The 13307-nt window shown below is 42.5% G+C and overlaps 2 protein-coding genes across 2 annotated transcripts; one reads left to right on the plus strand and one right to left on the minus strand.

Annotated features, from left to right (window-relative positions):
- Positions 1-475: 475 nt before the first annotated feature.
- Positions 476-2780, plus strand: LOC112220009 (la-related protein 6-like). The gene is made up of 2 exons (XM_024381544.1): positions 476-681; positions 833-2780. Exons 1-2 carry the CDS (start codon positions 508-510, stop codon positions 1877-1879), a joined length of 1221 nt encoding a protein of 406 aa, XP_024237312.1. The 5' UTR covers positions 476-507; the 3' UTR covers positions 1880-2780.
- Positions 2781-3004: 224 nt separating this feature from the next.
- Positions 3005-7265, minus strand: phax (phosphorylated adaptor for RNA export). Its single transcript, XM_024381543.2, has 5 exons — positions 7123-7265; positions 5048-5676; positions 4752-4872; positions 4439-4522; positions 3005-4275 (listed from the first exon to the last, which is right to left on the minus strand). The coding sequence occupies exons 1-5, from the start codon at positions 7225-7227 to the stop codon at positions 3988-3990; spliced, it is 1227 nt and encodes a 408-aa protein (XP_024237311.1). The 5' UTR covers positions 7228-7265; the 3' UTR covers positions 3005-3987.
- Positions 7266-13307: the final 6042 nt, after the last annotated feature.

Below are 13307 nucleotides of genomic sequence, written 5' to 3' on the forward strand. Positions count from 1 at the left end.
GTCTCGTCAGAGAAGCTTTTCGAAAGCAAGAAGAAAAGTCTAATGTTCAGGAGGACCAGGGACGGAGAGCAGAAATGGAGAGCCCCATAATTGAAGACAGGCAAGTCATATTATCTATGAATTTATGTTGTTTTAATTTGCCTACAAGTTGACAAATTAAAAGGTATGTCTGGTCATTGAATGGCTTAAATTGAATGCACAATCTGGGATATCAATGAATGACATTGACTCTTGAAGAATATAGGCCTATGCCTTATGATCCTATTCGTTGTATAACTGTCATGCCCAGAATAACCAATACTCCATGGTGTTATGGTTATTTGAGTCTTGGTAAACAGATTCCAGAATGTGGTTTTAATTTAACAAAATATAGGAAATTATGCATTTAAATACTGTTATCTTACAGTATGGTAATTGTGGTCTGAAAGATCATTTAAATTTTTTAAATTTTTTTACATGATTTCTCTTAGATCCTGCCGACCTTTTTACAAGGAAAATTATAAAGACATGGAGTTGGATGATTGGTCACCTCCAGATGCTGATCTTACACATAAGATGGTGACCCAAATTGAACACTATCTTTCCGATGAAAATCTAGCAAAAGATGCATTCCTTTTAAAACATGTGAAAAGAAACAAAATGGGTTATGTGAACATAAAGCTGCTGACATCTTTTAAAAAGGTGAGATACTTTTCTTTTCCCTAATATTCCAACTAATGCAATTGAAAAAAAAGATCCTGTTTTAAATATGTTGACTTCAATTTTGTTATAACACATTTTTATATCAAGGCATTGAGATATTAACTTGACATTTACATCCATGTTCTATTAGATGAAGCCTCTGACCAAAGATTGGCGAGTCACAGCCTACGCCCTAAATTACTCCTCCAAACTAGAAGTCAACAAGGAGGGCAACAAGGTCCGTCGCAAAGACCCAGTACCAGAGTCCCTCTTGGTTCAGGTGCCCAGCAGACTTCTGTTTATGTGGAACATCTCTGCTGAGCTGACGTCGAGTGGCAATGGTGGTGATGAAGACGTCCCTGCACCCCAGAGGAGCACTATGGAAAAGGCCATCACTCTCCTGGAGCCCTTTGGAAGCATCTGCACAGTGAGGGTGTTCCGGCCGGGGAAGGAGCTCCCACAGGAAGTCCAGAGGTTCGCCAACAGGTACCCTGAGCTGTGCTCCCAGGAAAGTGTTCTGGTAGAGTATGAGGACTTGGAAGGCGCCGGTAGAGCCTACCACCAGCTGTCCCAGTCCGAGGACTTTGTGAGAGTCGTCCTGATCGGGATGACATCGAAAAAGAAAGCAGGGCATAAGTTGGGAGGCTGCGTTGAGAACAGAGGTGCCGGTAAAGGTGTATCAATCGCCAACCGCTGCTTGGAGCAGCTCCAGTTCCAAGGGGAAGACTCTTCTGCGTGGAGTTCGTCCGGCGAATCCGAGATGGCCTCTCCGATGCACATGCCTAGGTTCTCCTCAGGCCAGGTATGCAGGAGCCCCTGGGACAGCCCTCGCTCTAGCCCCTACCACAGCCCCAGGGTCCTCCGGGCACCTCTGCCCACCCTTCCGCGGGTCTCTCCGCTTCTGGCCTCCGAGATGTGGAGGAGCCCCGATACCAGCCCGGATCTCAGTCGACGCAACTACGAGAACCCGGCCGATAGCAGCAGTCTCTGGTTCCAGAGGCGTAAACTGGCTGCGGTGCAAACCTCCTCCCTGGATGACAGCAGCAGCAGTAAGCAGGGTCGTCTGAGTATTAAGAGGGTCCTAATGGGGGATTCCCTGCCCCCCGGGGTCATCCGGTTCCCCTACGGGCCAGATGGGACAAGAGGATTTCCCAGCTCCTTCGTAGGAAGAACACTTCAGTACACCCTCAAGACATGACCTCAGACCAATGCTGTTCATGTTGTTATGTTTTAGGAAGTAATCTACTGAATTGTATAGATTTTATTTTATAGTCTCGTATAGACCTGTGTGCAGGAAAAATTGTAACAAGCATCTTGAAGGTGAATTCTAGAAATAACATTTAGGGACGGTATCCTGAAAATGCGTAGTTCTGGACTAAGATGCACTTACAATGGAGTATCTCCATTGAACATGCTATAAGGACTAGGACTTCTGTTATGCTGTTAAATCCTGTGGCTAACATCTCAACATCTACCCACACAGTGACTACATCTTAACTTCCTATCTTTCCTCATTCTATGACTCAGCTGCAGTTATTAATATTCTTAAAAGGCCCAGTGCAGTCAAAAACGTTCTTGTGTTTTATATATATTTCGACACGAGGTTGGAATAATAATGTGGTAATGGCCTGTTAGTGTAAGAGCTGTTTGAAAAAGCCACCGCTTGCTTGAAAAATTGCTCTTTGCTCAGAAGCTTTGTTTCTTTTTGACAATATTTAATTGAAAGCAATCATAGTAAGGTAATTGTTACCCAGAAATGATTTGAAACAGCTGCGCTTTTGACTGAGTGCAGGTCAACATTGCACTGTGCTCTAGTGAAGAAAAGCTATTTGTATAGCCCAGTTATGATATAGCCTGAAAATAAACTTTAGTATGTCGATTTGAATGAGAAACTGCCAAAATGAATGTCGCCATGACAACATGGGAAACTGTCTGAGCCCTCTAGTACTGTGTCGAGAGTCCCTGCACCACAGCAAAGGGCTTCTATTCTGATTCAAAAAGCTGACAAAGGGGTTTGACAATGACGAAAATGATGCCTCATAAGAGCTCTTTTGTTGCCAATTTCGGCGTGTCAATTAAAATGTACGACAAAGTCTCTTGAATGGCTGAGGAGTGTTTACATGATTACTGTGAACCCCCCCCATCATCATAAATTCACATGAGTATGAAAAGTAGGGGACCAAAAATAAAATTTAAAAAAAGCATAATTTCCCATCCCATATCTGTTACTGGCCAATCAATGACCACCACAGGGCAAAATAACACACATCAGTCTCGTGTACACTACCCATTCAGATGTGAAGAAAGACAAATCAAAACGCAATTGATTACATCATACTGTATTAAAGCAAAGGGTGGACAATGAATGAGTTCAATAATATTTTATGTAAGGAATGTGTTAAAACACAGAAAATGTATTTTTCCGAGATGTCTTGTCCAGAGACGGGGGGGCAGCAATGGGTTAGGAAACTGGAACAATTTAGTCCTTTATCTCACAACGCAACATAATCCGAACCCATCTCAACATAACCAAATTAAAAACAGACCATGGGTCCTCTGAAGATGCATGCATTTTTCACAACACTCAAAATCACTGGCATGTGATCAAATTTTCTTTTAAAAGGGTCAAACCAACTAATTTTATTTAATAAAAGAAAAATCTCAAAAACAGATTTGATCTTACTTCTAAAGGATTGGTCTTAGTGCAGTTCCCCTGTACATGACAAACACTCAGATCCTGTTCAATCCAACTAGCTCACAAACAAATACTCCCTATAAACATATACAGTAGATAGCAAGTACTATAGCTGGCATACTGATTGTGCCATTCCTTTGGAGTGGTGCCACATTTCTTGCCTTACATGCCATATTTTTACTTTACATTTGACATTGTGGACAAACAGAGCATTAGTAAAAAAAGCCATACTAAATCTTATGCTTTCCAGGATACAAATATATGAGGGGTTGGTATCCATCTATGGAGAAAAACATTTTCTGTTGTTGAAATTATCAGTCAGGTGGTATCTGTGGTTACTAACTAGCTGCTCTGTAAGCACGTTACTAATGCTAACAAATCCTGATGCAAGCTTTGGTCTTCAACTGATTGATAAAGAAGACAACTTAATTTGTTAGACAAACATGAGGATGAAGGTCTAGTATTACATAGCGCTGTCGTGGACAGTAACTTACAGTGCATTCACCATTTTGTATCTGAGCAGCGTCCACCTGTCACAGTGGATGCCACAGCCTCATGGGACGTCCTCATTGGGACGTGCATAAGTTCAGACACTGGGCAGCCATTTTGGATCAAAAGACCTCCAGGTCGGCAGCATTGTAGACTACGGGTGTGTCCTCAGTGCCCATGGCAGGTTCTGGTTCCGGTTCCTGTTGGCCCTCCTCTTCGGCAACCACCTCGAGAGACTCCAAGGCCTCGTTGGTGTCGCTTGCGAACGTTTCTCTGGAGACGTCGTCGTGTTCCTGCAGGTTCAGTGTGTTGATGGCCTGCTTCATCTTCTTGGCAACCACGTGTCGCCTTCGCTTCTGCGCTGACTTCTTGCCCTTGTACTCCTTCTGGGTTTCGTCGTAAAATATTTCCTATTTAAAAATGAAATGTTCACAGAAATGTAATTATTAAAAATGTAGTGTGTGCATATAGGGAGCACAGAAAAAAAAAAGATAATCCTGTCCACTGAATCAGTGTTGGCCTAGAGAAGTGCATGAAAAGCCACTTGATTTTACAGTCTTGAAAGTGTCATACCTTAAGGTGCTCACTAGTGATACTGGGAGTGTTCTTCAGCAAGTTGAGATACACCCCTCCAGGAGTCCGTCGCCTGCTGCCATCCTACAGTGAGGTGAACATATCAAATCATTTCACACAGACTTAACAAATGGTTACAGAACAATCTAGCATAAGGGTACTAATTCAAATATGTTTTAGAAAGGCATGCAGTTACACAAGTGATGATTCATTGCGATGAGAATTGGGACATTATGGATATCATATAACAGGAGTTGTCAATTAACTCAGCTGTATCCATCTCATATAAACTGAAACAAGAACAGATGCATACCATAATGTACACACCACCAGTTTCCTCAAGTGTGGCAGTCTCTCCAAGCAGTTCTATTGCTTTCTTCTTCCCAATGACTCTCACAATTCGCTCAATCAATTCCTTTTTGGGCTCTTGTAGCCTTGAGGGGAGAAAATGGATCCGCAAGTTAGTATGAGGTTATTGTACGACTGTGTGATATTGTTGACACTGTGGAAAGAAGAAAATAATGACATTTTATTTAGCCCGCATGGCAAGCCAAATATTTCATATGGCCAAATATGAAATAGCCGAGACATTCCAACCAACCAGCTCACCTGTGGGCTATCTCTTCAATCACCCTGTTGTCTGGGTCTTCCTCTGTGATTTCATACCGACCCTTGATGTCCATCTCAGCCCTGGGGCCCAGCCTCTCTTTGGCCGATCGCTTCCTCTTAAAATGGCCGCCTCCATTCTCTTCGGCGGCCGGCCCGCCACGCTTCATGTACTCGTCCAGCTGAGTGTCCAACATGGCTACCTCGCCCGGCTCCTGTTCCTCCCTCTCCTTCTCCATGAGCTTGCGGGCCAGGACGTAGTTGTAGGTCTCCACCTGCCTGCTGGCCATGCTAATGGCACCATCCACACCAAGGAAATCCAGCTCAGCTTCCACTGCCTGCTGGGTCTGCTCCTGAACCACAGAGCCCCAGATGTTGTTGACTTTGCGGCCGCCTGGGTTAGCCTGGGGGGCTCCGAAGTGGGGAGTGGGGACCGGGGCAGGTTGGGGAGCGTTGGAGCACTTCTGCCGCTTCCGCCTCCACACCGCTGCGTCCTCATCCGAGTCTGGTTCGCTATCGCTGGAGTCCACGGTTCTCATGGTGCTACGGTAGCTTGTGGCTGACGTGGCTGTCTGTGGAAGGGCCCTACTCTGGAAAGACTGGCCACTGAAAACAGGAGCTGCTGCAGGCATCTAGTTGGTAAGAGAAGAGAAGACTGTCAGATCATTTTCAGATGTAATTATACAAGGCCATTTAAAAAGTCTGGTACGCCTGACTTTGAGCGGTTCTGGACTGATTCCCACCTACGTGTGTGTGTGTGTGTGTGTGTGTGTGTATACAGGGCGCTCTGTGAATGGCGCAAAATAAATAGTTGTGCACTCCGTGGATGCTCTCTTGGTCCCACTTCACATGCCATTCTCCTCTCTCATCTGACATGCTGTATGTAAAATCTGACACTTCACTTGCATAAGGAGTGACATGTCACATTTTCTGGCCTATCCAGACAAAGGATCGATTTCCTTCGCCTGTGATACTCGCAGCTCCGCTTACAATACTGGATATGAAACAGGAGACCCTAGAGATTGCAGCAAAATCAGTTTAATCTCACTGTGATATTCTCAGATGGATTTAGAGCTCTCAACATGAAAAATACCAAATCATTTTGTAGAATTGACACAAGACCACTTTCCCTTCGTCACAAAGGGATGAATCGGTGCTTAAAGCTGATGGTGTAATGAGTCAGCAGGCATTTGAATGGCGTCTCTACTTCACTCAGAGGACACTGGGCAGAAAATGCTCTGTTGTAAGTTATATGAAATGGTGCTAAATTTGTATTTTACAGTTATAAGAAAGGTGAAATATTATAGTAAGTTCTTTCTAAATAGATGTCTAAACTATATTTAGAAAGCATTTCAAACCTTATTCCCCCCACTTTGTGGAATAGGAAAACAATGTATGATTTTTCATATTTGTAAATTCATATTTGTACTGTGTACTGGAGTCCTGAAAAGTGATTACCTCTGCAATTTTTTTTATAGCTATTCATACCAGAAAGGTGCGATTTTAATATTTCTGGCAGTATAACTAGGTATTGTTTATGGGCCTCATGATAAATAATTACTTTTGGGTATTTACATTTTTACATAAAATTGTACAGGTTTTAATACCAAAGTAGTAGGCTCCTCTCATTACCGGTAGTTGACATGTAACAGTTAGTCTATCGTGGACAGATTCATGTGAAGTGACACTTTTGCAATAATTGTACTTCTAGATAACCGAGATCAGTCATTGCCTAGTTAAAAAAAAAAAAAGTCTTTAGATGAAATGCAGCAGCATAAATTAGCTTGAGTGACCACACCATAGCAACGCAAGCTAGCTAAATGTAGCACACGCTTTCGATGCACTGGGACCACTGAGACTTGCAAAACATATATAGCAATCTTTGTGGACAACGTGCTCCTCTAGCAAACTGTAACTAAAGACTGTTCTTCAATTTGTGCTGTAGCTACGTTGCAAAGCTAGCGTCGCGAACGTAGCTAGCTAGCTTTAGCTAACGTTTGCTTCCATTCCCACGTTTGCAGAATCAGACAATCCATATTGTTAATGTTTAAGAACGTCTAATTTAATTATTTTCTTACCTGGGGTTTAACGTCAACTGTTGTTCCCATTTCTGAATCAGAGTTTGATCCAGAAATCTCTCCATCCTCCAAATCATCCATTGTATCTCTGTTAACACCCGCCATTTCTCCAGTCTTACTCGGAAGTAAATAAAAGTACCAACATCTACGTCACAACTTTTTTCCTCTTGATAAATTATATTTAAATTGTTATAGTTTGTGATTCAAAAGCAAGACATGAACAATACCCGTGTAAATATAGATTGTAGGTATGTATATTTATTTAACTACAGTTTGCTGGTATGTTACTACACAAATGAAAATTGAAAAATAGTTAGCAGAGAACGGTTTTGATCCGTCGACCTCTGGGTTATGGGCCCAGCACGCTTCAGGTCAAATGTTATTTGTCACATGCGCAGAATACAACAGGTGTAGACCTTACAGTGAAATACTTACTTACAAGCCCGTAACCAACAATGCAGTTTTAAGGAAAAAATAAGATAAGATAAGAATAACAAATGATTAAAGAGCAGCAGTAAATAACAATAGCGGGGCTATATACCAGGGGTACCGGTACAGTGTGCGGGGACACCATGTCGAGGTAATTGAGGTAATATGTACATGTAGGTAGAGTTATTAAAGTGACTATGCATAGATAATAACTGAGAGTAGCCGCAGCGTTCCATTGAGGGGGCAATGCAAATAGTCTGGGTAGCCATTTGATTAGCTGTTCAGGAGTCTTACGGCTTGGGGGTAGAAGCTATTTAGGAGCCTCTTGGACCTAGACTTGGCGCTCTGGTACCGCTTGCCATGCGGGAGCAGAGAGAACAGTCTTTGACAATTTTTACAGCCTTCCTTTGACACCGCCCCTGGGGCCAAGCTTCCTTCCATGGTATGAAGCTTGGCCCCAGAGATGTACTGGGCCGTATGCACTACCCCCTGTAGTGCCTTGCGGTTGGAGGCCGAGCAGTTGCCATACCAGGCAGAGATGCAACCCGTCAGGATGTTTTCGATGGTGCAGCTGTTAAACCTTTTGAGGATCTGAGGACCCATGACAAATATTTTCAGTCTCCTGTGGGGGAATAGGTTTTGTCGTGCCCTCTTCACGACTGTCTTGGTGTGCTTGGACAATGTTAATTTGTTGGTGATGTGGACGCCAAGGAACTTGAAGGTCTCAACCTGCTCCACTACAGCCCTGTCGATGAGAATGGGGGCATGCTTGGTCCTCCTTCTCCTGTAGTCCACAATCATCTCCTTTGTCTTGATCACGTTGAGGGAGAGGTTGTTGTCCTTGCACCACACGGTCAGGTCTCTGACCTCCTCTCTATAGGCTGCCTCATCGTTGTCGGTGATCAGGCCTACCACTGTTGTGTCATCAGCTAATTTTATGATGGTGTTGGAGTCGTGCCTGGCCGTGCAGTCATGAGTGAACAAGGAGTACAGGAAGGGACTGAGCACACACCCCTGAGGGGTCCCCGTGTTGAGGATCAGAGTGGCGGATGTGTTGTTACCTACCCTTACCACCTGGGGGCGGTCCATCAGAAAGTCCAGAATCCAGTTGCAGAGGGAGGTGCTTAGTCCCAGGGTCTTTAGCTTAGTGATGAGCTTTGAGGGCACTATGGTGTTGAACGCTGAGCTGTAGTCAGTTAATAGCATTCTCACATAGGTGTTCCTTTTGTCCAGGTGTGAAAGGTCAGTGTGGAGTGCAATAGAGATTGCACCATCTGTGGATCTGTTGGTGCGATATGCAAATTGGAGTGGGTCTAGGGTATCTGGGATGATGGTGTTGATGTGGGCCATGACCAGCCTTTCAAAGCATTTCATGGCTACAGACGTGAGTGCTACAGGTCGGTAGTCATTTAGGCAGGTTACCTTAGTGTTCTTGGGCACAGGGACTATGGTGGTCTGCTTGAAACATGTTGGTATTACAGACTCAGACAGGGAGAGGTTGAAAATGTCAGTGAAGACACTTGCCCGTTGGTCAGCGCATGCTCGGAGTACACGTCCTGGTAATCCGTCTGGCCCTGCTGCCTTGTGAATGTTGACCTGTTTAAAGGTTTTTCTCAGATCGGCTGCGGAGATCGTGATCACACAGTCGTCCGGAACAGCTGATGCTCTCATGCATGTTTCAGTGTTACTTGCCTCGAAGCGAGTATGGAAGTTATTTAGCTCGTTTGGTAGGCTCGTGTCACTGGGCAGCTCTTGGCTGTGCTTCCCTTTGTAGTCTGTAATAGTTTGCAGGCCCTGCCACATCCGACGAGCGTTGGAGCCGGTGTAGTACTATTCGATCTTAGTCCTGTATTGATGCTTTGCCTGTTTGATGGTTCGTCAGAGGGCATAGCGGGATTTCTTATAGAGTCTAACATTGTATCAATTTACAGTCCCACTGTAACAAAGTGCTTATATCCTTCAGTAAACTTTTTTTGAAGGTATCCCCTTTCTCTAATCACCATCACTATTATTATTATTAGTAGTAGTATTTTTTACTTTTTTTTTTACTGTTATTGTTGATGTCATTATCGGACTTCGATAGTGTCTTTGTCATTCATGCTAATAAAGCTTAAATTAATCTGAATCTCCCATCACAGAGCGTCAATACAGTTATGATGTTTACAATAAATCAAACTGAACTGTTTAGTTGACATTTTATTTCTACTGTTATCATTAGTTACTTTGTCACTAACTTCAGAGAAACAGATTTGAATGTATTCAGATGAGATTGTTTCAGTAAATTAAATTCCAATTTATTCCAGATTCATTCAAGAATTCATGGTGCATGCATTTTCACAGTACTAGCTAAATATTTACCATCTATATGCCAAAAGCCTGGGCCTCTGATAGAGACTGTAGAAGTGTCATCAACACATGCTTCAGTATTCCCCCTTCTCTCTAGGAGCATTTGTGTGCCCAGGCCCCATAGGCGTGTCAAAAGGATCCCACTCTGGTAACCAATGTAGCTGACCGATGTAGAGAGAGACAAGTGCCTCAGCAAAATGCAATCTAAAGCATGTGTGGTCCAAAGATGAGAACTACCATCTTTGGCAAAAGCCTGGGCTCTAGACAGGGACAATAGAATTCTCCCCACTGCATGTTACAACAGTAAAATAATATGTTTTTCACCTCGTCAAACTGATTATATATTTAATGTAGTCTCTGAGATGCTCAAACAAGCATGTGTGTATCTGTAGTTGGTGTTCTTCAAATGTAAAATGCACTAGACTGTGCAAGACAGAATCCACAAAGAAAAGAGAACAGGCAAATGCATATGTGGTCCCAATGTCTAAAGAGGGATGGCAGGGCTAGTTCAAATTGCAGTAGGATAATTCTCCTCACAGTTTAGTGAATCAGCCCATGCCTGGTGAATAGCACTTGGTTGATCTCAGGGAGTGGGACACAGGAGAGCTGAATAGAATAGATCATGTGAGACAAAAATGAGAGACATGAATGAATAAAATAAATCATCACAGAAAAGGAATGTAGTTTGTGAGCTAGAAAATAAACATCCTGAGTCTGAGGCAGGGTGCTCTGCAATCATCCTACTCCAACTATTGACAGGGATAATATGGCATTTCTAGTTTGTCAGTATGAATGAAATGAGTGGGTCCTGCATTGATGACTGTATTAGATTTACACTACTTGTCCTATCAATTGTTGCAGTGTTAAATTATTACTTGGAATAAACTGATAGCTAAAATGCTCCTTGTCCTGGTATGGTGAGATAACTTGATCCCGCGTTGGAATATGGTGATACGAGCGATTATTTCAAAGACCGCTACCGTAAACCACGCCCCCTGTGGGCAGATCTAGGCATGTTGCACTGGGACGTGAAGAAAATTATCTTATTTTACAATTGGTCCGCCGTGGTTCTATGGAGCCTAGTTATGCTAATATATTTGAGACGAGTGTATTGCAGTTAAATTCATCTTTGATTTAATAAGTCAAATATCTTTGAGTAGTAAGCAGGGAAACAACAACGAGTCCCAGACTGTTCGCAACAGAACATACCAGAGGGTACCATTGCTTTCTAGGCTACCTAAATTATTGGGATCGTGTTTGCAGTGGTGTAAAGTACTTAAGTAAAAATACTTTAAAGTACTATTTAAGTAGTTTTGGGGGGGGTATCTGTACTTTACTATTTATATTTTTGACTACTTTTACTTTTACTTCACTACATTCCTAAAGAAAATGTACTTCTTACTCCATACATTTTCCCTGACACCCAAAAGTAGTCATTACATTTTGAATGCTTAGCATGACAGGAAAATGGTCAAATTCACGCACTTATCTTGAGAATATCCCTGGTCATCCCTACTGCCTGGCGGACTCACTAAACACACGTGCTTAGTTTGTAAATCAAATCAAATTCAAATAAAATGTATTTCATATAGCCCTTCATACATCAGCTGATATCTCAAAGTGCTGTACAGAAACCCAGCCTAAAACCCCAAACAGGTGATGAAGCACATTGGCTAGGAAAAACTCCCAAACCTAGGAAGATACCAGGCTATTTTTTAACCTTTATTTAACTAGACAAGTCAGTTAAGAACAAATTCTTATTTTCTATGACAGCCTAGTGGTTTAACTGCCTGTTCAGGGGAAGAATGACAGATTTGTACCTTGTCAGCTCGGGGATTTGAACTTGCAACCTTCCGGTTACTAGTCCAACGCTCTAACGCTCTAACAACTAGGCTACCCTGCTGCCCTATGAGGGGTGGCCAGTCCTCTTCTGACTGTGCCGGGTGGAGATTATAACAGCACATGGCCAAGATGTTCAAATGTTCATAAATGACCAGCATGGTCAAATAATAGGTCTGGGACAGGTTCTCATTTACAACTGCGACAAGTTCTCATTTACAACTGCGACCTGGCCAAGATAAAGCAAAACATTGAGACAAAAACAACACAGAGTTACACATAAACAAACATACAGTCAATAACACAATAGAAAGATCTATGTACAGTGTGTGCAAATGTAGAAGAGTAGGGAGGTAAGGCAATAAATAGGCCATAGAGGTGAAATAATTACAATTTAGCATTAACACTGGAGTGATAGATGTGCAGATGATGTGCAAGTAGAGATACTGGGGTGCAAAAGAGCAAGAGGATAAATAACAATATGGGGATGAGGTAGTAGGGTGGGCTATTTACAGATGGGCTGTGTGCAGGTACAGTGGTTGGTAAGCTGCTCTGACAGCTGATGCTTAAAGTTAGTGAGAGAGATATGAGTCACGGCCATTAGACATGGGAACATGTTTAGAATTGCAAGACAATTTGCTTCAAAAGGTCAACATTTTCTTTGCAACCCATGACAAAATATGTAGAATTGCAGCCTATAAGCTAAATTCTCTCCACCAAGAAGGGGTGTGTGAACCGTTTGTGTCATGAATAGGGAGGGAGGGAGGGGGAGGGTCCTTGCCATCTAGAGTCCTAGGGACATCCTTCATCCTTCCCCCCCATTGACGTTGCAATGTAAAATGGTTAAGGTAAGGGGGGTGGTGGAAAAAGTACCCAATTGTCATACTTTAGTTAAATTGAAGTATAGATACCTTAATAGAAAACTTACTCAACTGAAAGTGAAAGTCACCCAGTAAAATAATACTTGAGTAAAAGTCTAAAAGTATTTGGATTTAAATATACTTAAGTATCAAAAGTAAATGTAATTGCTAAAATATACTTAAGTATTAAAAGTACAAGTATGAATCATTTAAAATGTCTTATACTAAGCAAACCAGATGCAAATATTTTCTTGTTTGTTATTTATTCACGGATAGCTAGGGGCATGCTCCAACACTCAGACATCATTTACAAATGAAGCATTTGTGTTTAGTGAGTCAGTCAAATCAGAGGCAGTAGGGATGACCTCTTGATAAGTGTGTGAATTGGACCATTTTCCTGTCCTGCTAAGCATTCAAAATGTCATGACTACTTTTGGGTGTCAGGGAAAATGTAGTGTGAAAATGTCATTATTTTCTTTAGGAATGTAGTGAAGTAAAACTAAACGTTGTCAAAAATATAAATAGTAAAGTGAAGTACAGATACCCTCAAAAACGTAGTACTTTGAAGTATGTTTTACTTAAGTACTTTACACTACTGGGTTAGGGTAAGACAAGAGGTTTTAGAGTAGGAACGCCCCAAGGATCCCAGATAGTACTAACAGATTATGTCTGAAGGAGGTGCCGCGCGTGGACCAATCACTGGCGAATGTC

Source organism: Oncorhynchus tshawytscha, linkage group LG20, assembly GCF_018296145.1.
Source record: "Oncorhynchus tshawytscha isolate Ot180627B linkage group LG20, Otsh_v2.0, whole genome shotgun sequence".
In the NCBI taxonomy this organism is placed as follows: Eukaryota; Metazoa; Chordata; class Actinopteri; order Salmoniformes; family Salmonidae; genus Oncorhynchus; species Oncorhynchus tshawytscha.

Excerpts from the sequence above, each read along its gene's own strand:
- LOC112220009 (XM_024381544.1), top strand. The coding sequence starts at position 508 with ATGGAGTTGGATGATTGGTCACCTCCAGATGCTGATCTTACACATAAG. Across the intron at positions 682-832 it reads TGCTGACATCTTTTAAAAAG|ATGAAGCCTCTGACCAAAGA; the intron begins GTGAGATACTTT and ends ATGTTCTATTAG.
- phax (XM_024381543.2), bottom strand. The coding sequence starts at position 7,227 with ATGGCGGGTGTTAACAGAGATACAATGGATGATTTGGAGGATGGAGAG. Across the intron at positions 4,873-5,047 it reads ATTGAAGAGATAGCCCACAG|GCTACAAGAGCCCAAAAAGG; the intron begins GTGAGCTGGTTG and ends TCTCCCCTCAAG. Across the intron at positions 4,523-4,751 it reads CTGGTGGTGTGTACATTATG|GATGGCAGCAGGCGACGGAC; the intron begins GTATGCATCTGT and ends ACCTCACTGTAG.